Here is a 25,841-nt window from a genome sequence, read left to right as displayed (position 1 = left end):
TTAAACTTCTTTATGCTGCCCCTCAGGCCAGGGTCTGTACTAATGCATGCCTTTCGGACCCATTCCCGCTGGAGCGGGGCACGAGGCAGGGCTGCCCCCTCTCTCCGGGACTGTTTGCGCTGGCCATAGAGCCCCTGGCGGCCCTTATCAGGGCGGATGGGGAAATACGGGGAATACGGGTTGGCTCGTTGCAGGAAAAAATCTCCCTTTACGCCGACGATACCCTGCTGTACTTGGTCGACTCGTCTCATTCTCTTGGTAAGGCCCTGGCCCAATTTGATAGTTTTGCCGGCTTTTCTGGAGTCCGCATTAACTGGGACAAGTCAGAACTTTTCTCCCTCCATCCCGCCCCTACAGACTCTAATCTTCAGTCACAGCTTAAATGGGTCAAGGAAATCAAATACTTGGGGGGTTAGGATCACTGTGACGTTGGGTGACTTCGTGCCGCGTAACCTTCACCCTCTGCTGAAACAGATCACCACTAAATTTGTGGCGTGGCGCTCGCTCCCTCTGACCCCGGTGGGTAGAATTAACCTCCTCAAGATGGTACTCCTGCCCAAATTTTTGTACTACTTCAGGAATACACCGGTCCACCTTCATAAGGCATTCTTCAAGAAGCTTGAGACTCAGATGGGGGCCTTTGTATGGGCAGGCAGATCCCCTAGAATAGCCAAAAAAAACTTGTTTCTACCCCTATCGGGCGGTGGCCTGTCGCTCCCGAACTTTCAATTGTACTACTGGGCAGCCGTCCTGGTCACCGTCCGGTGGTGGTTTGCCCAGCCTAAACAAAATCCGGCGGTTACGCTGGAGGCCACCATCTTGGGCTCGTATGCTGCCCTGAGCAACCTACCTTTCCGGGGTTGCCGGGCGGCCTCTTCGGTAACGGTCCTCATGACAACTACGATCAGGGCCTGGAAGGATGCTAGGGTGATTTATGCGAGACCCTCCCATGTCTCCCCACATGTACCACTGTGGGGTAATCCCCTATTGCCCCACTTTTATTCCCTTCCTGACCCCTCTGTCTGGGCTAGCAGGGGGATAACGACCCTTAAACTCATCGTCTCTGATGGTGCTCTTATGACCTTTCGTGAGATGCGGGACAGGTACTCGGTTCCGGCGCACTGGACGTTCCAGTACTGGCAGCTTAGACATGCTTACGGGGCCCAATTTCCGGACAGACATACGCTCCAATCGGACTCGATCGAGAGACTCTTGACTTCACGAACCATGGGGCGACCTCTTTCTACCCTTTACCTTTATTTGACAGTTGCATATGACTCTGGGTCGACCCGCACCTTTGAAAAATGGACAGCTGATATACCTGACCTGGATGACGAAAAGTGGGAGGAATGTGTTTCCACGTTCATCCGTCACTTATAGCAGCTAGGGACAGGTTCATCCAAATTAAATTTCTACACAGGGCCTACTATACCCCCCAGAGGCTGGCCCGTATTTACCCCCAAAGAGACCCCCTCTGTCAGCGATGTGGGGTTCAGGAGGGTTCGTTTTGGCACATGGTCTGGTCGTGTCCCAGGATTCAACCTTACTGGGGCCGGGTGGCTGGGATCTTGGGCACGGTGTCTCAGCTGCAGGTTCCGACGGATCCCCTGGTCCTTCTTCTGAGCCACTTGGAGGAGATTCAGGGAGATAGATACTCCAAATTATTCCTTACCTTCTCCCTCTTCTATGCCAGGAGGGAAATTCTACTTAAATGGAAGGCGGCTGACCCGCCCACTGTGGAATCCTGGACCCAGTCTATCAATAATGTACTACCACTCTACAGGATCACATATGAAAGTAGACAGTGTCCGGCAAAATTTGACAAGGTGTGGTCTGGGTGGATCGATGCCAGGGGTTAATGTTGATTCTTGGCCTGGTTGTCGTGCCGTACCTGTGTACTAAATACTGTTTCCTGTGATGGGTTGCACTTGATGTTCATCTATTGTTCACTACTGTCTCCCCCCCCCTCCCTCCCGGGGTATCCTGTTTTCCACTTCCCCTTCTTTAGGTGACCCTTGGAGGGATCAGGTTCCTGATATAAACTCTGGTATGTCTTCTGCGGTCCTTGGGGGGGTCTGGATTTGGATCTTGTGTCTCTTCACCTGATAATGTGATGTGCTTAGGGATACTGTCCTGTTCTGAGCTCTTAGGTTGACCCTGATTTTTTTACCTAACTGTACCTGTGTTTACATGTGATGATGTAACTTTGCTTTGTTCTCTCAATAAAACATCTCTGTTAAAAAAAAAAGGAATGTGACTTCTCAGCTGTAGTAATTAGGTCATGGTAAATCGGTGCCAAAATGTCTGACATAGAAATGTGTATCATGCAGGTGAATCACTTAGTATCGGAGTCCGGACGTCTGGGGATAATTAACTCAACTGAATGTCATTGTCTAAGAGTGTGTATTGAAGTGCCTTGTGGGTGGAGTTGATTCATTGTTCACTTGGTTTCTAAAACTGTATATAAGAAAGCTAAGTTACCATTAAAAGTATTCATACATTTTGACTCGGAGAACGGAGCTTGTCTCGTCTTAATTCTGGGGGAATTCTTATGGAATGGATCGGGTCTGCTGGATTGTGGAGTGTCAGATAAGCTGTCGTAGGGGCGATGTAATGGGAATATCATAAACGGTGGTGACCGTTACAAGGGGCTTATCTACGCAGACAACTTGTTGGGGCGTATACAAGTCTGCAAATTTTTGGTTAAAATGAATTACGAGGGGTCGAATTTTGTGGAGACTATCATATTCTGGGTCGTTGAAGTTACACATTAGGTGAGATTGAAAAAAGACACAAGTTCAACCTATGTGTGTGATTATATGTAAGTATTACCTTGTATATCCCTGTATGTTGTGGTCTTTCAGGTGCTTATCTAAGGCCCCATGCACACGAGAAGCAAATGCAAACTCATCAAAACACAAGTTTTCAAACGCAAAAACCAGCGTTCAAAACGCCCGTTTTTGCCGCGAATTTCGCTGCGTTTTACCGCATTTTACCGCGTTTGCGTTTATAAGCATTTGGTTAAGAAACATCATAAGACCCTCCCTAAGCTCAAAAAACAATATTATTTAACCATTTCAGCTATTTTGTGAGACCAGAGCAGCTGAGAGAGCAGCAGTGTACGTGTATTTAGCGTGTCACTTGCCACGTCACCTGGCCACGTCACCTGGCCACATCACCTGCCACGTCACCTGGCCACGTCACCTGGCACAAGTTGTGGATTGTCCACTGGCCACGTCACCTGCCACATCAACTGGCCACGTCACCTGCCAAGTTGTGAATTGTCCACTTGCCACATCACCTGGCCACGCCACCTGCCACAAGTTGTGGATTGTCCACTGGCCACGTCACCTGGCTACGTCACCTGCCACGTCACCTGGCCACGTCACCTGGCCACGTCACCTGCCACCAGTTGTGGATTGTCCACTGGCCATGCCACCTGCCACGTCACCTGCCATGTCACCTGGCCACGTCACCTGCCACAAGTTGTGGATTGTCCACTTGCCACGTCACCTGGCCACGTCACCTGGCCACGTCACCTGGCCACGTCACCTGGCCACGTCACCTGGCCACGTCACCTGGCCACGTCACCGGCCACGTCACCTGGCCACGTCACCTGGCACAAGTTGTGGATTGTCCACTGGCCACGTCACCTGCCACATCAACTGGCCACGTCACCTGCCAAGTTGTGAATTGTCCACTTGCCACATCACCTGGCCACGCCACCTGCCACAAGCTGTGGATTGTCCACTGGCCATGTCACCTGGCTATGTCACCTGCCACGTCACCTGGCCACGTCACCTGGCCACGTCACCTGCCACAAGTTGTGGATTGTCCACTGGCCACGCCACCTGCCACGTCAACTGGCCACGTCACCTGCCACAAGTTGTGGATTGTCCACTAGCCACGTCACCTGGCCACGTCACCTGCCACATCACCTGGCCACGTCACCTGACTCAAGTTGTGTATTGTCCACTTGCCACGTCATCTGCCATGTCAACTGGCCACCCCACCTGCCACAAGTTGTGGATTGTCCACTGGCCACGTCACCTGGCCACGTCACCTGCCGCAAGTTGTGGATTGTCCACTTGCCATGTCACCTGGCCACGTCACCTGCCACATCACCTGGCCACGTCACCTGCCACAAGTTGTGGATTGTCCACTGGCCACGTCACCTGCCACGTCAACTGGCCACGTCACCTGCCACAAGTTGTGGATTGTCCACTGGCCACGTCACCTGGCCACGTCACCTGCCATGTCACCTGGCCACGTCACCTGCCATGTCACCTGGCCACATCACCTGCCACAAGTTGTGGATTGTCACCTGGCCACGTCACCTGGCCACGTCACCTGCCATGTCACCTGGCCACGTCACCTGCCATGTCACCTGGCCACATCACCTGCCACGTCACCTGGCCACGTCACCTGCCACAAGTTGTGGATTGTCCACTGGCCACGTCACCTGCCACGTCAACTGGCCACGTCACCTGCCACAAGTTGTGGATTGTCCACTGGCCACGTCACCTGCCACGTCAACTGGCCACATCACCTGCCACAAGTTGTGGATTGTCCACTGGCCACGTCACCTGCCACATCAACTGGCCACGTCACCTGCCAAGTTGTGAATTGTCCACTTGCCACATCACCTGGCCACGTCACCTGCCACAAGTTGTGGATTGTCCACTGGCCACGCCACCTGCCACGTCACCTGCCACAAGTTGTGAATTGTCCACTTGCCACGTCACCTGGCCACGTCACCTGCCACAAGTTGTGGATTGTCCACTTGCCACGTCACCTGGCCACGCCACCTGCCACAAGTTGTGGATTGTCCACTGGCCACGCCACCTGCCACGTCACCTGCCACAAGTTGTGGATTGTCCACTTGCCACATCACCTGGCCACGTCACCTGCCACAAGTTGTGGATTGTCCACTTGCCACGTCACCTGGCCACGCCACCTGCCACAAGTTGTGGATTGTCCACTTGCCATGTCACCTGGCCACGTCACCTGCCACGTCACCTGGCCACATCACCTGCCACGTCACCTGGCCACGTCACCTGCCACAAGTGTGGATTGTCCACTGGCCACGTCACCTGCCACATCAACTGGCCACGTCACCTGCCAAGTTGTGAATTGTCCACTTGCCACATCACCTGGCCACCCCACCTGCCACAAGTTGTGGATTGTCCACTGGCCACTTCACCTGGCCACGTCACCTGCCGCAAGTTGTGGATTGTCCACTTGCCATGTCACCTGGCCACGTCACCTGGCCACGTCACCTGCCACAAGTTGTGGATTGTGCACTGGCCACGTCACCTGCCACGTCAACTGGCCACGTCACCTGCCACAAGTTGTGGATTGTCCACTGGCCACGTGACCTGACCACGTCACCTGCCACATCACCTGGCCACGTCACCTACCACAAGTTGTGGGTTGTCCACTTGCCACGTCACCTGGCCATGTCACCTGCCACAAGTTGTGGATTGTCCACTGGCCACGTCACCTGCCACAAGTTGTGGATTGTCCACAATGCAATACAAGCAATTACATTTTTTATGTTTTTTTTTAATGGTTTTTCATCATTTGCCATCATTTTTGAGATTTCTAATGTAAAAAAATAGGTCACCTTTAAAAACGCCTATAGACGAAATCGCGGCAAAACGCCGGTACCACGATTTGCCGCGATTTGCGTCTAAAACGCGAAAGCTGAATGCTTCTGAACCCAAAATTTTGGGTTTGGAAAAACGGCCCTAAACCCAACTGCTTTGAAACGCCAAAAAACGTGATTGTGTGCATGGACACATAGGATAACATTAAATGTGTTCAGGGGCAGTTGAAAAAAATGCCCAAATGCCTCTGAACTCGAGTTTAGCAGCGTCTCGTGTGCATGGGGCCTAATAGTTTTTTTAAACGATCGATGTCCCCCTGAAACAACCACCGATGGAAGGCAATTCCACATCCTTGCCACACTTACAGTAAAGAACCCTCTATGCTGTTTAAGGTTAAACCTCTTGTCTTCTAATTTTAGTGAGCAACTTTATTAAAGCGTTGTTTCACCCTAAAAAACAAGTTTGTAGCATGTCATTCAGCATTGTAGCGCGAGCTACAGTATGCCTTTATATTTTTTTTGGGCGCCGTACTCACTGTTTAATCACGTAGTAAAGTTTCAGACTCCCCGCGGGGAATGGGCGTTCCTATACAGAGGGCTCGTAATTGACGGCTGGCTATGGCGTGTCACGCTTCACGAAAATAGCCGGAGTAGGTCTCGGCTCTTCACGGCGCTATACGGCGCCTGCGCACAGACATCGGAGCTGACTGCGCAGGCGCCGTGAAGAGCAAACTCCTATTTTGGCTATTTTCGTGAAGCGTGACGCGCCATAGCCAGCCGTCAATCACGAGCCCTCTGCATAGGAACGCCCATTCCCCGCGGGGAGTCTGAAACTTTACAACGCGATTAAACAGTGAGTACGGCGCCAAAAAAATATATAAAGGCATACTGTAGCTCGCGCTACTATGCAGAATGACATGCTAGAAAAAAAAAGCGGGAGAACCCCCACTTTAAACTCCCTTCTGCAGAAACGTTTTATCCCTATTGTGGGGTCACCAGTATGGTATTTGTGAATTAAAATGATGTCCCCTCTCCAAGCATCTCTTCTCCAGAGAGAAAAAGTTCAGTGCTCGCAACCTTTCTTCGTAACTAATATCCTCCAGACCCTTTATTGGCTTTGTTGCCCTTCTTTGTACCCGCTCCATTTCCAGTACATCCTTCCTGAGGACTGATGCCCAGAACTGGACAGCATACTCCAGGTGAGGCCGGACCAAAGTGCATAAATCGCATTATATTCTTGTATCTATGCCTGGCAGCAGAGAACTTGGGCATATGATGAATCGAGCCTGTGGACCAATATGACCGTGACTTATTCTTTTTAGTAATGCCCATGTTGAGGGTTAGGCCCAAAAAAGTTTTAAATTCGGAACCGAGATACTTTCCATTCGAACAGTCTGGCAAGGTTTGCATTTGATTTTGCGGTGATAAATTGCTCGACATACAATATCTCACAAAAGTGAGTACACCCCTCACATTTTTGTAAATATTTTATTATCTTTTCATGTGACAACACTGAAGAACACTTTGCTACAATGTAAAGTAGTGAGTGTACAGCTTGTATAACAGTGTAAATCTGCTGTCCCCTCAAAATAACAACACAAAGCCATAAATGTCTAAACTGCTGGCAACAAAAGTGAGTACACCCCTAAGTGAAAATGTCCAAATTGGGACCAAAGTGTCAATATTTTGTGTGGCTGACATTTATTTTCCAGCACTACCTTAACAGTCTTGGTCATGGAGTTCACCAGAGCTTCACAGGTTGCTACTGAGTCCTCTTCCACTCCTCCATGACGACATCACTAAGCTGGTGGATGTTGGAGACTTTGCACTCCTCCACCTTCCGTTTGAAGATGCCCCACTAGAGTGACCACATCTCCAAACTTCCATTCAGGGACACCCCCCCCCCCCCCCAAAAAAAAAGATGATTTTTGACGACTTTTGGGGCAGGGGCGTATGAAATCAGCGGGCCCGTGTGGAAGATCAAAAGTGGGCCCTAGGCATCAAGAACAACAACAATATGTCGCACAAATCGCGTTGTGGTGCACAGTGGACATGTCTTAAATTGCGCTAAATATTGGCTTAAAGGGGGTGTTATTAAAGAGAGTCTGAGATGACTTATATAGTGCAGAATGTGGTGATGTTACATAGGGAATGCAGAGTGTATGGCGGGGGGTAATATGTACAGTGGGGTGGACGGACGGAGGGACAGTGGGGTGGACGGATGACGGAGGGACAGTGGGGTGGACGGACGACGGAGGGACAGTGGGGTGAACGGACGACGGAGGGACAGTGGGGTGAACGGACGACGGAGGGACAGTGGGGTGAACGGACGACGGAGGGACAGTGGGGTGAACGGACGACGGAGGGACAGTGGGGTGAACGGACGACGGAGGGACAGTGGGGTGGACGGACGACGGAGGGACAGTGGGGTGGACGGACAGAGGGACAGTGGTGCTCAGTGATGGGATGTACACATACCTCTCTCCTGCTGTCCCGTTCTGCTGTGGGTTGTACTTCCTCCAGCCAGTCTACACTGGCTGCTGCTCCTTCTGCTAGGCTCCTGCAAGTGCTGCATTGACAGGGACGAGGGGGTCAGGGACCAGGTGGCCACTGCGCTGCTCTGCATGCAGAGAGGGAGGGACTGAGGGGCCCGGAATTAGGGGGTGGAGCCGAGGAGGTCCATCGGCATTTGGCAAGCGTCATTGGTTGCTAGGACACTCGTCCTAGCTGCCAATGACTTCAAAGCAATTAATGCGGAAAGGAGGGGGGGCGGCAGGCACCCGTCGGCGGGAGAGAAAACTAGGCGGAGCCAGTGCTATGGCGGCTCTGTCCGCCCTTGTTCCGAGACTGTCAGTTTCATTCCGGGCATTGTATTGTCCCGGAATGAAACTGTCCGGGACCGGGGGCAAATATGCTAATTACGGGATAATCCCGTGCAATCCGGGACACGTGGGCACCCTATGCCCCATAGATGCTCAATAGGGTTTAGGTCTGGAGACATGCTTGGCCAGTCCATCACCTTTTACCCTCAGCTTCTTTAGCAAGGCAGTGGTTGTCTTGTAGATGTGTCTGGGGACCTTATGTTGGAATACTGCCCTGTGGCCCAGTCTCCTAAGGGAGGGGATCATGCTCTGTTTCAGTATGTCACAGTACATGTTGGCATTCACGATTCCCTCAATGAACTGTAGCTCCCTAGTGTCTGCAGCACTAATGCAGCCCCAGATCATGACACTCCCACCACCATTGCTTGACTGTTGGCAAGACACGCTTGTCTTGTCTTGTGTTTGTACTCCTGGTTGCCACCACAGACTCTTGATGCCATCTGAACCAAATAAGTTTATCTTGGTCTCATCAGACCACAGGACATGGTTCTAGCAATCTATGTCCTTGGTTTGTGTGTCTTCAGCAAACTGTTTGCGGGCTTCCTTCTGGGATGACAGCCATGCAGACCAATTTGATACAGTGGGCAGCATATGGTCTGAGCACTAACAGGCTAACCCCCACCCCTTCAACCTCTGCAGCAAAGCTGGCAACACTCATACCTCTATTTCCCAAAGACAACCTCTGGATATGACCCTGAGCACGTGCACTCAACTTCTTTGGTCGACCATGGCGAGGCCTGTTCTGAGTAGAACCTGTATGGACTTGGCCATCATGCTGCAGCTCAGTTTCAGGATCTTGGCAATCATCTGATAGCCTAGGCCATCTTTATGTAGAGCAGCAATCCTTTTTTTCAGATCCTCTGAGTTCTTTTGCCATGAGGTGCCATATTGAACTTCCATTGATCAGTATGAGAGAGTGAGAGCAATAACACCCAATTTAACACACCTGGGAATTTTTAGTTAGGGGTGTACTCACTTTTGTTGCCAGCTGTTTAGACATTAATGGCTGTGTTTTGTTGTTTTGAGGGGACAGCAAATTGACACTGTTATACAAACTGTACATTCACTACTTTGCATTGTAGCAAAGTGTCCTTTCTTTAGTGTTGTCACATGAAAAGATATAATAAAATATTTATAAAAATGTGAGGGGTGTACTCACATTTATAAGATATTGTAAATTTTGCTTTGGTCTAGAATTGATTCGTACAGATCATCTGTGAAAAACGTCTCAAAAAAGTCAAGGGGAGTTAAATTTGCTGTTTCCACCTGAGTTCCGGGTTGGCCAGTGAATAGGGGAAGTACGGGCGATGCAGAATCTGTGGGCTGCCAATCAGTATTTCCAAGCGCATCAGGAAGGGCACTATGGGCTCTATGGGCATGTGTTCAAATTCTTGGTGGCTGCCAGACACTACATGTGCTAGCCATTGCACTAGCTTGAACTGCACTTACGGGACTCGCTATGTCACCAAGTGTTACTGCAGTGCTGGTTTGTATAAGACCAGGATGAACTGGGCTGCTGGTGTTCGCCAGTTCACTAAAAGGTAGAGCGGCACTAGTACTGGCACTTTGCTGCATACGGGAATCATCATGTGATTGAACCACCTCCGCAACCTAGGCATTGGGTTGGGTACGCCTGACCTTAGCAGGGACCACTACTAAACGCAGGTGCTGATCTAAGCAAAGATATTAATCTGTTCAGACTCTATACTAGTAGTGTGTTTTATAGTGTGTGTGTGTGTGTGTGTGTGTGTGTGTGTGTGTGTTACTGGCAATCAAAGGGTTAAATGTCATAATGAATATCTGGCGGCCAAGCTGACGCTACCTGGGATTGACGCTAATGCTATCTGGTGTCGCCCGTGACACTAATACAGTGATCAGAAAAAAAATCTGTACACTGTACTAATGATACTGTGACAGGGCAGTGAAACAGTTAACTGGGGGGTGACCAGGGGGTTAAAATGTATTAGGGAATATGTAGCGAGCAAACTGATGCGATCGAAGATTGACGCTAAAGCTATCCGGCGTCACCCGTGACACTCATACAGTGATCAGAAAAAAGATCTGTACAGTTTACTAATGATACTGTGACAAGGCAGTGAAAGGGTTAACTGGGGTAGCAATCAGTGAGTACAAATTTATTAGGCAGTGGCGGCCCCTTCCATAGAGGGTGCATGGGTGCTGCCCCCCCCCCCCCAAAGCCAACAACAAAAATAAATAAAAATAAGAAATACATAAATAAAAAAATGGCCCTTTTAAAGGGGAGTTTCACCCACAATTTCACTTTTTAAATATAAATACCCCTGTAATACACAAGCTTAATGTAGTCTAGTAAAGTTAGTCTGTAAACTAAGGTCCGTTTTGTTAGGTTGTTAGAGCATTTAGTTAGTTTATAATCTAGAAATAGACCGTGGCCATCTTAAGTGTGGGCATCATGAAGCCAGACTGTATGACTTCCTGGATTTCGGCTTTGCAGATCTCGCACATGCTCAGTGCTGCACAAGTGATGTAATAGGTTTCAGTCAGGTTTCCATAGCAACGGGAGTGTCAAAGGAAGTTGACGCCCCTTCTCTATGCACATAGGCTATTTGCAAGGACTACTGGGATACATGATGCCTATCACAGAAACCCTTGCGAATAGCCTTGTGACTTAATAGCCTAGGCTAATAAGGAGGAGGAAGTAATGAAGGACTACAAAATAAAGGTATTTACAAGCAACAAAATAAATAAAAATTGTCCATTCTGAACACTATGAGATTAGGGCACGCAGTACAGACAAACATAAAAAAATGGGTGGAACTCCACTTTAAGAAAAAAAAAAGTTCCTTTTAAGTGCACGGTGTTCGGGCGCTGGACACGGTACTCTATGGAAGCATCATGCCAATGTAATCCCGTGATTGCAGAGAAGACGCCTAATTTGCGGGGTTTTTTCATGCTCTGTGGCACTGTGTAGTGTGCCTCTCCACTCTCGGTAGATCCTTCTTCTTCTTCTTCTTCTTCTTCTTCTTCAATTCTGCACCGCCATAGGAAAGGGGCGTTGCTTTCCACGGGCGGCCGTGTCAATTCTGGTTTTGGGTCCTTCAATGGCTCCAGGTAGGGAACATATTCTAACTATTTAATTGTCTGTCCACCCCTCCCCATATACAGCAGCACCTTGTGCTGTATGTATTCTCAGACTGTGATTGGACTGAGAGAGGAGGGAGGGTGCCGTGCTTCACCTCTGTCCCTGGAATCAACCTCTGCTCCAGCCCTTCACCAAACAATCTGCTGGGGCATTCATTACATATCTCCCTTATGTGTATATCACAAGGGCTCCCAGCACCCTTGAGCCATGGTTTATAGGTCTGTATTCTATCTCTATCTGTATAACTGCATATCTGTATATCTCTGTCCTATTTATCTATATATCTGTATATCTATCTGCATATCTTTACAGGTGAAACTCGAAAAATGTATTTCACTAATGCAAGTTTAAAGATGAAACTAATATATATGAGATACTCATTACATGCAAAGAAAGATATTTCAAGGTGTGGTTTGTCATAATTGTGATGATTATGGCTTACAGCTCATGAAAACCCCAAATCCACAATGTCAGAAAATTAGAATATTACATGCAATCAATAAAACAAGGATTGTACATAGAACAATATCGGACCTCTGGAAAGTATAAGCATGCATATGTACTCAGTACTTGGTTTGGGCCCCTTTTGCAGCAATTGCTGCCTCAATGTGGTGTGGCATGGAAGCTATCCGCCTATGGCACTGCTGAGGTGTTATGGAAGACCAGGATGCTTCAATAGCGGCCTTCAGCTCTTCTGCATTGTTCAGTCTCATGTCTCTCATCTTTCTCTTGGCAATGCCCCATAGATTCTCTATGGGGTCAGGTCAGGGACGTTTTGCTGGCCAATCAAGCACAGTAATCCCATGGTCATTGAACCAGGTTTTGGTGCTGTTGGCAGTGTGGGAAGGTGCCAAGTCCTGCTGGAAAATGAAGTCTGCATCCCCATAGAGCTCGTCTGCAGAAGGAAGCATGAAGTGCTCCAAAATCTCCTGGTAGACGGCTGCGTTGACCCTGGACTTAATGATGCACAGTGGACCAACACCAGCAGATGACATGACTCCCCAAATCAACACAGACTGTGGAAACTTCCCACTGGACTTCAAGCACCTTGCAGTGTGTGCCTCTCCATTCTTCCTCCATACTCTGGGTCCTTGGTTTCCAAATTAGATGCAACATTTGCAATCATCAGAAAAGAGGACTTTGGACCACTGAGCAAAAGAGCAGGTCTGTTTTTTTTTTGTTTTTTTTAGCCCAGGTAAGATGCTTCTGACGTTGTTTGTTGCTCAGGAGTGACTTGACAAGAGGAATACAACATTTGAAGCCCATGTGCAGGATCCGTCTGTGTATGGTGGCTCTTGATGCACTGACTCCAACCTCAGTCCACTCCTTGTGAAAGTCCCCAACACTTTTGAATGCCCTTTTCCTGACAATCCTCTCCAGGCTCCTGTCATCCCTGCTGCTTGTGCACCTTTTTCTTCCACACAACTTTCTATTAATGTGCTTTAATACAGCACTTTGGGAACATCCAACTTCTTTTTCAATTACCTTTCGAGTCTTTTCCTCCTTATGGAGGGTGTCAATGATGGTTTTCTGCACAACTGTCAGGTCAGCAGTCTCTCCCATGATTGTGATTCCTACTGAACCAGACAGAGAGACCATTTAAAGGCTCAGAAACCCTTTGTAGGTGTTATGGCTTAATTTAGCTGATTAGAGTGGGACACGTTCAGCCTAGAATAATGCACCTTTTCACAATACAGTGGAACCTCGGATTACGAGCATAATCCGTTTCAGGAGAATGCTCGTAATCCAAAGTACTCGCATATCAAAGCGAGATTCCCCATTGAAGTCAATAAAAACGAAAATAATTTGTTCCGCATTGACTTCAATGACATGCAATACCGCATGCGGCCAGAGGTGGGGTGGTGCCGGAGAGCCTCGGAAACGGCCAGAAAGGACAGCTCGGCTGACCTTGGAAAGGCTCGGGAACAGAGTATTTCCGTGTCTTTCCGAACATTTATAAACGGCTCTGGCGCCACCCCCCACCTCAGGCCTAACGTGGTACTGCACACCGCTTTGGCCCGAGACAACACTCGCAAACTGAGTAAGGATTTTTTTTAAATAAAGTGCTCGTATTGCGAAACGCTCGTTAACCGCGTTGCTCGCAATCTGAAGTTCCACTGTATTCTAATTTTCTGAGATTGTGGATTTGGGGTTTTTATGAGCTGTAAGCCATAATCATCACAATTATGATAAATCACAGCTTGAAATATCTTGCTTTGCATGTAATGAGTCTATCTCATATATTGGTTTCACTTCTATTTATCTATCGGTATATCGATCTATCTGTATTTCTATCTTCATATCTGTTTATCCATCTGCCTATCTATCTGTCTATCTTTCAGTCTATTTATCTATCTGTATCCATCTGTCTATCTGTCTGTATCTGTCTGTCAAATTATCTGTCTGTGTATATCCATTTGTATATATATATATATATATATATAATATAGTCATTGTCTGCGAGTGACATTGGGGGTAGGGGGTTGGTTGGGGTTTGTGCCCCCCCCCCCAAAAAAAAAGGAGCACCAGCCGCCACTGTTATTAGGGAATATATGGCAGGCAAACTAATGCTATCTAGGATCGACGCTAATGCTATCTAGCCTCACCAGTGACACTAATACAGTGATCAGTAAAAGGGTTAACTGGGGGGGGGGGGGGCGATCGGGGGTTAAATGTGCCTTACTATGTGAACTGATGTCAGTGTAGTGCTTTTACTCACAGTAGCTGTTGTCTCTTCTCTCTGTAGAACCGCAAAGGGCTCCACGAGAGAAGAGCTTGTCATTTCCTGTGTTTACAAAAACATAGGCACATGCGGTTCTGTGATTTGTCAGAACTGATCAGCAGATCCAGGCCAAAAATCATTTGCCGAGACCTGTAGACTGATCGGCGCTGGATCGAATCACAGCACTGCCGGGCCGGCGCACGCGCATACCCTACCCGGAAGCACCGATCACGTACTAGGTATGTGATTTGGCACAGTAAATGTATGGTGGGTGGTCCGCAACTGGTTGAACAATGCCCATGTGTTTTAGGGCTTTACAATGTATATCTGTTAAGCTGTTAAAGATGGGTGGCCTAAACCTATATTATCCCTTTCATCCCTATTTCTGAAATTTGGTGTTTACAAGTTAATATCCTATCTATCTATCTATCTATCTATCTATCTATCTGAATAAAATGGTGATTGTTGCTAAAAAAAAAAAAATGAAACCGAAATGTAGTCCAATTTTTTTGTATAATGTGAAAAATGATGTTACGCCGAGTAAATAGATACCAAACATGTCACTCTTTAAAATTGCACACAATCGTGGAATGGCGACAAACTACGGTACCTAGAAATCTCTATAGGCGATGTTTTTAAAAAAGAATTACGGTTAACAGGTTAGGCCAGGGGTTGACAAATTTGCTTGGAATCTAGGAGCCAGCTAAAAAAGTTAGGAGCCAGAAAACGCGCCCCTTCCCGACGAGCTTTCTAAAATGGACACTTTATAAAATAGAAATTGACTGGGGCCATCTTAAGTGTGGGCATCATGAAGCCAGACTGTATGACTTCCTGGATTTCAGCCTTGCACATGCTCAGTGCTGCACAAGCAGTGTCAGATCAGGTTTCAGCACCTGTGCTGTCCAAGTCACATGATTCTTTGAGACTGGGGAGTGCACAGACTCCTGGAAAGTTACACCCACTACATTCCCAGGAGTCTGTGCAGTGTAGGTTAGGAAGCATTAAGCACCTAGGTGCAGGAAGTGGGAAGATTAACTATTCTGCCTAGCAACAACACTTTGAAGGCATCTAAAAAAAAAATTTGTTTTCGTAAAGGACTAATGACATTTTTTTAAAACTACTGATGTAATGTTATATTTATGGGTGGATATCCACTTTAACTTGTAATGCTTAACTTGTAATACCAACGGCCACCACCAGATGGCGCCAGCTTACACATCTGGTGGTAATAACTTGTAATACCAATGGCTCAGCACCAGATGGCGCCAGCTCACAAAAAAAAATGTTTTTTTTTGCCCCCTCTTCCAAGCCAAGTCACCAGGACCCTATTTCTAGTCGCCATGGCGACCTGGCGCCCGGGATTTGTCGAGCCCTGGGTTAGGGTTACAGAGGAGATCTAGTGCTAGAATTTATTGCTCTTGCTCGCGGTGACACCTCACATGTGTGATTTGAACACTGTTTACATATGCGGGCGCGACTTCGGTATGCGTTTTCTTTGCTGCGTGCGGGGACGGGCATTTTAAAAACAAAAATGGCTTTTCTTAATTATTTTTTATATTTTTACATTCTGTTTTTAAAAAATTAAATAAAATAAATGGATCACTTTTATTGCTGTCATAAGGAATGTAAACATCCCTAACAGTAATAGGTGGTGACAGGTACTCTTTATGGAGGGATCAGGGGTCTAAAAGACCTCCAATCCCTCCTTTGCACTTCAAAGTATTCAGATCGCCAATAACAGTGATTCTGAATACTGTATATATGTTTTTTTTTTAAATCTGGTGCCATTGGCAGCCGAGTAAATCGGAAGTGACGTTGTGACGTCACTTCCGTGTTTACAGAGAGAAGACTGTAACAAAGCCGTTTCCGGCTTCGTGCCAGTCTATCTCTAGGCACCGGAAGTGGCGCATCGTGGATCAGGTCTCCCAATGGGACGGGAGGCCAGATAAGAGCGCCAGAAGGGGAGGATTTAAATGTTTTTTTTAAATAAAGGACTTGTCCCAAGCTGTGTTCTGTGGTTTTTAACATTTTGACTTTTTTTTTCTGAAATGGTAGGGGTACAATGTACCCCGTTACCAATTCACATGGGGGGGTTGGGATCTGGGGGTCCCCTTTGCTAAAGGGGCTTCCAAATTCTGATAAGCCCCCCCGCCCGCAGACCCCCACAACCACCGGGCAAGGGTTGTGGAGTTGAGGGCATGTGGCCTGGTACGGTTCAGGAGGGGGGGGCGCTCTCTTGTCCCCTCCTTTTCTTGAGGCCTGCCAGGTTGCGTGCTTGGATAAGGGTCTGGTATGGATTTTGAGGGTTCCCCTTAATATCCATAACAGACCTGAAGGGCCTAGTATGGAATTTGGGGGGACCCCCACGCATTTTTTTTTTTTTATTTTGGTTCGGGATTCTCCTTAATATTCATACCAGACCCAAAGGGCCTGTTAATGGACTGGGGGGGGAACCCATGCCGTTTTTTTCAATTACTTTTATCTGTATTGCTGGGACCTGACAATTCATTATAGCCACAAGCGATTTTAAATTACTTTTTTTCCCTTAGAAATTTCATTTTGTGCAGGGACTGTTATAAACACAGGAAACATGCACTACTTTACAGGCATACTATAGACATCCCCCAGGTACTAAATTTAAAGGAATAGGTCACTTTTATTGTTTCACTTTAAGCATTATTAAAATCGCTGCTCCCGAAAAAGCCTTTTTTTTTTTTTTTTTTTTTTTGCATTGATACATGTCTCCTGGGGCAGGACCCAGGTCCCCAAACACTTTTTATGACAATAACTTGCATATTAACCTTTAAAATGAGCACTTTTGATTTTTCATGTTCGTGTCCCATAGACTTTAAACCAGGGATCCTCAAACTTTGGCCCTCCAGCTGTTGCAGAACTACACATCCCATGAGGCATTGTAAAACTCTGACATTCACAGACATGACTAGGCATGATGGGAATTGTAGTTCCTGAACAACTGGAGGGCAGTAGTTTGAAGACCCATGCTTTAAACGGTGTTTGAACACATTTTTTGCCTGTTCTGCTGCGAACCGAACCGTGGGGTGTTCGGCTCATCCCTATTGTTAACAAAGAGACACAGTTCTCACTCGTATGCAGGAGATGCATCATTCAGCCATCTTCATCACACTTTGTCAAATTTTGACAGAACCCCTCTACTGGCATATGTAGCACTAATTTATTAGATTTTTTCAGGCTGTGATGGTCGGAGAATATTTTTTCCAAGAAAGGATCATGCTTTTTCTAGCGTAATAGAGCCATAAGATTATGAAAGTTAAGATTACCTTTGTAGGGTGTCAACCAATCCCAGCAGGCAAATTTCCACAGAAGGAATTCTGTTTAATGTTGTGACCGAATTTATACATTGTACTACATTAAGCCAAAATAATTGTATTGCCGTAAAAAATTCCAGAATATATTAATAAAACCTACATGGGAATAATTACATCGCCAACAACTAGGTGATTGGGAGGGGAATATTTTAGCCAATCTAGCAGGGGTTTAATAAATTCTGTGCAAAATGTTATGTTGAATAAGGTGGTCTCTAGCAGACACCAGTCTAGTGAAAGACGAGTCCCAAATCCAGTTATCCCTATCGATACCTAGGAAAATTAACCAACTAAGCGGTAGAAGTAACCTAGCTGTGTCAATAAATATTTGTATATGGAGGATAGTTCCTTTTTAAGTGTCATCCCTAAGTAAGGCCTCTAAGTCACCCACACACACCACTAAGCCTGAGGGGCTGAACTGAGTCTGAGTTGTAGGGAGCAGAAGAGCTGAGAGTTGGGCAGTCCAAATTGGGCTTTTAGAGTGTCAAATGCAAGCAGTGTGCCATTCAACACCACGGATCCTACTGTTTTAACTCCAAATTTAGTCCAAATAATGGGCTTTGGATAAGCATAAAATTGATGTAACTGAGGATTTTTCCATAAGGGCATAGAAGGGGAAACTTCCCAAGTCGGAATTGTGTCTCACATTGATACAGTGAGAGGATATGGTGCCCTTGTTCCCCAGAACACCAAATGAGACAATGCCTCATGGGAGTGAACAACGGCTGCCTCCAGAGACACCGCCGCAACATCGTCCTGCGTAATCAGACTCCCTATTAGTACTATTGGCCATGTAAATCTTTTTAAAATGCTTTTTCTACCTAAATTTCTTTATTTTTTTTGCCAAACTCCTATCAATGTTCCACAATCTTTTTTTCGCTCCGTAGATGGTATTGTCTCCTCGTTCCTCTAGCCTGGGGGAGCTCCTGGACTATCACAAGCAACCTTATATTTACCGATTTAACTGCGTTGGTCTGGCGGTACCATCCTTTTGATGTATTACTTGGCAGCTGTCTTGGTTACAGTGTGCTGGTGGTTCTCCCAGCCAAGAGATAATGCAGTGATAATCCTCAAGGCGGCTATAGTGGGCTCCGATGCAGAGCTCAGTAAACTTGTGTATAGGGGTTGCTGTCTAACCCATCTATTGCTACCCCTATGAGGATGACTCTGAAGGTTTGGAAGCAGGCCAAAGTTTAATATGGTATGAATGCTACTTGTTCCCCTATACTCCGCTCTGGGGTAATCTTACACTTTCTAATTTGTTCACTGTGCCAGATCCTGCCATCTGGGTTCTGTATGGCATAGGGACACTGCAACATATAATGCCCCAGGGTGCTCTTCTATCCTTCTGCCTTTCAACCAAACAACTTGCCTAATCTTTTTTTCAGTTTTTTGTAATGGCTTCACACGATTGTAGCACAATTTCAATCCCCCCCCCTATTATAACAATTGATCCCCTGGAATGTTTGTTGATAGAAGACATGGGTTTAAGCAAGTTTCCCTCTATCTACTCCCTATGATCTCCCCTGATTTCTGCCAGAGATTGCTTTACACAATTGAAATGTATCCATAGCGTGCACTATACCCCTCAGCGACTGGCTGCAATTTATCCTGACAGAACCTGTGGCAGAGGGCACATTTGCCCACATTTTCTGGTCTTGCTCAACATTCCAACCCTTTTGGGGACACCATCAGTGCAATTAGTAACCTGTCTGTTCTTTTGGACAAGTTGATACTGTTGCTAGGACTCACTGATCTTGTGGAGGCATCTAAACATACCAAGTTGTTTGTTTTGTTTTATTAACTTATTATGCTAGAAGGGAAATAATTGTTATGATGGAAACTGCTGACTGCTTATACAGTTTCTGGCTGGAAAAAAAGCAATTATTGGTGCTCTTCCCCTATATAACCAAAGCTTCAAACAATCTGGGCTGACTGGGTGGAGGCACAGGGTCTTACGGTTTATGTATATTTATATTTGTGGACTGTATATTTTTGTGGTACCTGAATGATGCATTTTTACTTGTGCTGCCACATCTTCTTTCATGCCCCCTCCCTCCTAACCATCACCCCCCTTTTTTTTTCCCCTTTTCTCCCTCTTTCTTTCTTTTTGGTTATTATCTCTTTAAGCTAGACACCGATCACATGGATGTATAAAGCTCTTGTTTGCCACCCTTACTCAGGTGTATCTTAGGTAAAGCATGACACTTTCTTAAACTGCGGACTATGACTCGTCGGGTTATTCGTATATGCATTGCTGTATGCGATTGACTAAGCCTATATGCACCTCTGTAGATATTCAATAAACACAACTGATAAAAAAAGAAAATAAACATCCAACATTTTGAGATGTCATTGAAACAGGAATACAGGAAACCTCACAATGGGAAACCCATTCCAGTGAGAACTAAGGGCGCACTACTCTCACTCAGGAGAAATTTACTCAACTCCTGTTGCGCCTTGACACAAAAAGTACGAGAAAATCTTCCAACAGACACCAAAAAAAAAGCTGCAAAGCTTTTTTTTTTTTTCTATCAATTCCCTACTCTATCAAAAACACTTTTGGCTTTAGATATCACTTAAAAGTATTTGTCTCGATAAAGTATGGCAGATGCATAATAAAGAGGTGTGATGGGTATCAGAACACCATTAGGAAGGCAACTATAATTCATTACCCTTGATCTGATCCTTTTTTGCACATAGCAGAAAATGCAAGGAAATCTTTCACATGATAAAAAAAAAAAAAATACTTGAGACCAATTCACGCATAATGTGGTGACCCAGTGTTTTTCTACACTGGCATTCTTTGCCAGTCACCCCTAGGATGCACTAAAACCAATTGTTTTCCATGTATTCTATTCATACTGAAACGCAGCCCAGAGTGGTGCTGCAGTGATCTATGATAAAATGCACCACATTGCTGTACAGTAGGGATGCACTCCGGCGTGTTCGCACACTCCACATGCAGAGCCCGCCAGGAAGTCTGCACGGCGCTGCACTAACCACAGGCAGGGAGACATTTCCCGATCTCTGCAGCTGAGCATCGGGAATATGTCTGCCTGCCTGTGATTAGTGCAGCGTCATGCAGACTTCCTGGCGGGCTCTGCATGTGGACTGTGCGAACACGCTGGCGCTCATCCCTACTGTACAGTGATATTAACTGTCACTTTTGTGACAACTGTCAGGCAGTAACCTGTGGGGAAGCTGTCCGTTTATGTGAACAGGCCTTTAACCTTACTTTATCCAAAATGAGAGGAAAAAGTTTTGGCTTTTGATATACTTCAGGATACAGACCTGGAACAAGTAAGCCGATCAGGAATTCTGGTTTCAATCTTTGTATGCTTGTCCCAGGTCAGTGATTCAGAAAGTATTGCATTTACTGGATTAGCATGATTTCCAGGCAACTAACACGTTATGAAAAAAATCAGTAAAGGAAAACACCATATTTCTCTAGTAGAGGTTTGGGCGTGTTTGGGATCCCACCTGCCCGATCTTGCCAGGAAACCAATACTGCACACGGCAAATAACTGGCAGTGAAACATTTACCTTCTGTGCAGCTGCGTATTGGGAAATCTCACTCCCTGTGATAATCGGTGTGCAGTGTTGGCTTCCTGGTGGGATCCCGAACACACCCAAGCCAATTTCTACTCTCTAGTCTACAGGGTGCTCTCCTTTTCCTTGATTTACTGTTTAATAGGGTGACAGACCCAGAACAACAGTTGCAAAAGAGCAAAATTTTCAAGCTGCATTTTTATTTTTGGCCAGTTACTTAGTAGTGACACAACTCTGGAGCTTGCACTAATAAAGTGGTTGTTAACCCACTTATATAAAATCATCTCATTCGCGCTGCAATATACCAATAAGTATGCCTGTGCTATGTAAAAAATATGCTTATTTGTATCTATATCAGTGTGGCTCCCAGCGCTCATCTGACTCTTCGGCTCTCGCCACTTTACGGCTCACAGTTCCAGTGGGAAGGGCCAAGCACTCCCGCTGGCGAGAGAGAGGCATCTGCTGATCGCTGGAAGTCGCGCTGATGTATAAGAGCATTTTTTTTTTTTTACATAACAGGCACAGGGATACTTATTGGCATATTACAGCGTGGATGGGATGATTTAATGGAGGAGGAATCTTGTAAACGGACCAGTGTCAGACCTGATTATCGAAGTGAGTTTACAGAGGGGAGGGTATAGCCAAGCAGGATCAGCCAGGTATTTCAGGTGATATGGGGGGGGCAAAGTATACATATAACATGCTTTAAAAGAACAGAGTCATTTTTTTTGGGGGGGGGGGGGGGGGGGTTAACAAATGCTTTAAGCCTTTTTTGTTCAAACTAGCAGGCTGAATTGGAAAAAAAAACAGAGATCGCTGTACAAACTAAGTGACATTAGTGCAGTGATCTCTCCCATTGTGCTTTTGTGTTCTGATGGGCTTCTATGCACATGGGGGGTTATTTACGAAAGGCAAATCCAATTTGCACTTAAGTGCACTTGGATGTGCAGTTGCTGTAGATCTGAGGGGGACATGCAAGGAAAATAAAAAAAACATAATTTTAGCTTGCATATGATTGTATAATAAAAATCCGCAGTTTCCCCTTATTTTTACAGCAACTGCACTTGTAGTGCAAAGTGGATTTGCCTTTAGTAAATAACCTCTAATGTCCAAACGTTGGCCTGTTCCTGCTGAACAGGAAGATATTTGGACCATGTGCACCCAGATTTAAAAAACAAAAAAGGTTGGCAACAGCAGTTCTTATAGGTGTGTAATCCTGACATCTTAATTTTAAAGATAAGACAGTTGGGGCTCAGGCACACAAATACATTGGGGGTTATTTACAAAAGGCAAATCCCCTTTGCACTACAAGTGCAAAGTGCACTTGAAATTGCACTTGGAAGTGCAGTCGCCGTAGATCCGAGGGGGACATGCAAGGATAATAAAAAACAGCATTTTAGCTTGCACATGACTGGATAATAAAATCAGCAGAGCTTCCCCTCATTTCAGATTTACCCCTCAGATTTACAGCAACTGCACGTCCAAGTGTACTTTCAGTGCAATTTCAAGTGCACTTTGCACTTGTAGTGCAAAGTGGATTTGCCTTTAGTAAATAACCCCCTTTCTCTTGTATAGTTTTAGCATATTTTGGCGACTGGGAGCTCCTGGTGCTGCACACAGCCACTAATAAACCTGAATAGTTGCAGGTGTCTGTAAGCAGCTTTGTGAAAGGAGGCACATGTGCTCAGATTTATGGATCTGTGTTTAGAACCATAAGTCTATGCGCATGTGCTGCATTACACAAGTACCAATGCATATCTGTGTACTGCAACTATTCATGTCCATGGGTGGCTGTACACAGGAGCTCCCAGGCACCAAAACACGCTAGCGTGTGGAGACTATTCCATTTGTACGCATGAGCCCTTATAAACCTTATCCTTTTACACAGCATCCTAGACATCATTGTGCTGGAAAAATGGCAAAACATGACGGCTATCCAAAGTTGCCTTCTGCTCAGGAGTAATCCAAAAATACTGCACATGACACTAAAAGTGGACAACTTACTTGGTAAAAGAAAGTTACAGAGAGCAGTAAGTTTGACTACAACTGCTATCATCACCAGAGAAAAAAAAGCAATACCAATTGAAGAATGCATGGCATAAACCAGATTCCTTGCATTTCTAAAAGAAGAAAAAAACAACCTGACTGGATGGTGCTTTTTATTAGGGAGCCCCATAGCAGTCTGATTTGCAAACCTGAGCATTGGTGGAACATAGCAAACCGCAATCGCACTCTATGCTGCGCACAAGGTGCCTTTATTTATTTTTTTACACCACAAAGATGACTGACCTTCAAGACTCAATGCTTTACGATATAAAGTTCAACCTATATACATATTCTTGATTTGTTTAACACATTTTATACAGGTGAAAGCCAAGTTTAGGAGGGCAAAAACGTTAGAGATCGTACTGCGAACACACAAATTTTGTTAAAGTGGCAAAAATCACAAATTAGCACATTTTTAATTTAAAATGTTCTTTTTTAATAATTTTTGTTTCATGTTCACATAAGTTTCACTGACCATTTATGCTCTAGGTCCAGATGCAATGCATATTGTAAAAAAGAGAGCACTTATTTACCTTGCATGAAGAATTAACCTATGTACCTTTAACTCTACAAACCTTTGTATTACATTTAGACAAAGCTCAGACACACAGCATGCCTAGCCCTCATATATACACATCTCTAATCACAGGTATATAAGGTGTCAATATAGTCTAAACAACCTCCATGTAAGGTTTGAAATTTGGTAACAAAATGAGAAAACTAAAAATATTTACGTGTTCTAAAATATCTCTTTGTGCTAAAGTCAAATGTTAGCTCACATGAAAAGGACCTTTTTTTTTTTTTTAATATAATTCAGTATTTTAATTTTATAATCTGACCATTGCAAACACTTAATAATAATAATAATAGCAGGTGTACAAAAGTTCTTGGTTAATTAGGGAAATAAACACTCAATCCTTTATATTTTAATCAAGTAGGAAACACAGTTCAATATATAATGTTATTACTTTTTTTTGTTTTAGCAGCTGCTTACTGTTTATATGGTGGATAAGTGGACAACATCCAGCGATGGGAGTGACAAGTCAAAAAAAATCTGTCAGTTTGTGGAGGTTTTTGTGGGTGGTGCTCCCTTGGAGTTAACAGTTATATATTTATTTTAATTTTTACTTTTTTTTTTTTCCATTACAGTTTATTTTTTTTGTTTAAAGAGATTATTATTTAATACAGTTATCAATCATCCTCTCCATCGTCTCCATGGGCTTCTTCTTGTTGTTGCTGATGCTCAGAAGCTCGTTTTTCTCTCTGTTTCTCCTGGATCTTCTTCATTTCCTCGGCGTATTTGCAGAAAGTATGCCCGAATTTGGCCCACACTTTGTATGGGACGGTGATAGAGTTGCGATAGGTGGGCTTCACCTCGCTCACCCGCATGAACACCCCATACTTATTGGAGCCCACATCGAAGAAGAAGCGCTTGTTGTCCACAGTTAAGGAAGTGCCCTCAGGTAATTCAGCGGGCTCCTCCTCCACACCGTAATCGTCGATAAGCTTTGCCAGAGCATCGCGGAACTCGATCAGTCCTTGCGCTGGAAGAGCGATGGTTTGACCCTGTGTGGAGCCCAAGCCCGGGCCGCGGTTAACCGTCTGACGGATTCTCAGGAATCGGCCTCTCTGGTTCTCTTTCAGATCCATGTAGTACTTTCGGTTCTCCCGCACCAGGAACTCGCTCTTTAGCGCTCGCCGGGGCTCGTCCTGCGCCATGTCCGGGTTACTAGGTCCCAATTGGGCGTAATGTTCGATAAAATCCCCCAAGTAGTCGCGGAACTCCACGGCCACAGACATTGACAGGGTCAGCCGGCTCTTATTGCCTCCAGCCCCGACCTCGGCTATCTTTAGGAAGCGGCCCTTAGCGTTCTGCTTAACGTCCAAATAGAAGCGTTTGTTCTGGATGTCTACGCGCTTGGAGGCCAGCTCCTGGGTTTCGTGCTGCAGGGCCGAACCCCCGACTCCTGAGGCCGGGTGTAGCGAGCTTCCACCGGAACTCATAGCCGCTCCTCCTTGCTCGCTTCCACTGTCTCTGTCCGCCATGATGCCGCCTGCCTTCTTCCCCTCTCCCTGCAACTCCCACAGACAGATCACTGATCTCGCGAGATGTGGCCGCGGACAGAAGATGGCAGGGGACCGCTGAGCGGACAGGGAAGGGGCTGGAGCTGCAAACTTCCCGGCGCAACTTTCACTTCGTGAGGTAACTGGGGAGCCCGGAAAGCATAGCTCCCAACTGTCCCTGATTTCGAGGGACTGGCCCTGACTAGGAGCAATGTCCCTCATTCGTCCTCATTTTGGTCTGATCCATTTAGATGTATACAAAATGCGCTTTTTATCTAGCAAAAACTATTTCCAAGTGCTAAACCTTTCATCTGATTTCTAAATGGCTGCATTTTGTAAATTCCAAAAGCCAATATAAAGAAATAGTCATGGTAAAAAAAGCAGTTGTGGGTTTAACCAATCTTGTTTTTTTTTTTTTTTGTACAATTCTCCTTTAAAGCGGAGGTTCACCCTAAAAAGCTACTTTCTACCATGGCATGCAGCATACTAGCGTCAGCTACAG

General features: G+C 45.9%; 1 protein-coding gene across 1 annotated transcript; it reads right to left on the bottom strand.

Annotated features, from left to right (window-relative positions):
- Positions 1–23,687: 23,687 nt before the first annotated feature.
- PURA (purine rich element binding protein A) lies at positions 23,688–25,374 on the bottom strand. Its single transcript, XM_040344708.1, has one exon. It carries the CDS (start codon positions 25,319–25,321, stop codon positions 24,467–24,469), a length of 855 nt encoding a protein of 284 aa, XP_040200642.1. The 5' UTR covers positions 25,322–25,374; the 3' UTR covers positions 23,688–24,466.
- Between the last annotated feature and the right edge of the window lie 467 nt (positions 25,375–25,841).

The sequence above is a fragment of the Rana temporaria genome, chromosome 3 (genome assembly GCF_905171775.1).
Source record: "Rana temporaria chromosome 3, aRanTem1.1, whole genome shotgun sequence".
Lineage (NCBI taxonomy): Eukaryota > Metazoa > Chordata > Amphibia > Anura > Ranidae > Rana > Rana temporaria.
Note: the sequence above shows the minus strand (reverse complement) of the source record. Positions and strands in the feature narration are given on the sequence as shown.

Bases quoted from the DNA above. Each gene is read 5' to 3' on its own strand.
- PURA (XM_040344708.1), bottom strand. From the start codon at position 25,321: ATGGCGGACAGAGACAGTGGAAGCGAGCAAGGAGGAGCGGCTATGAGT.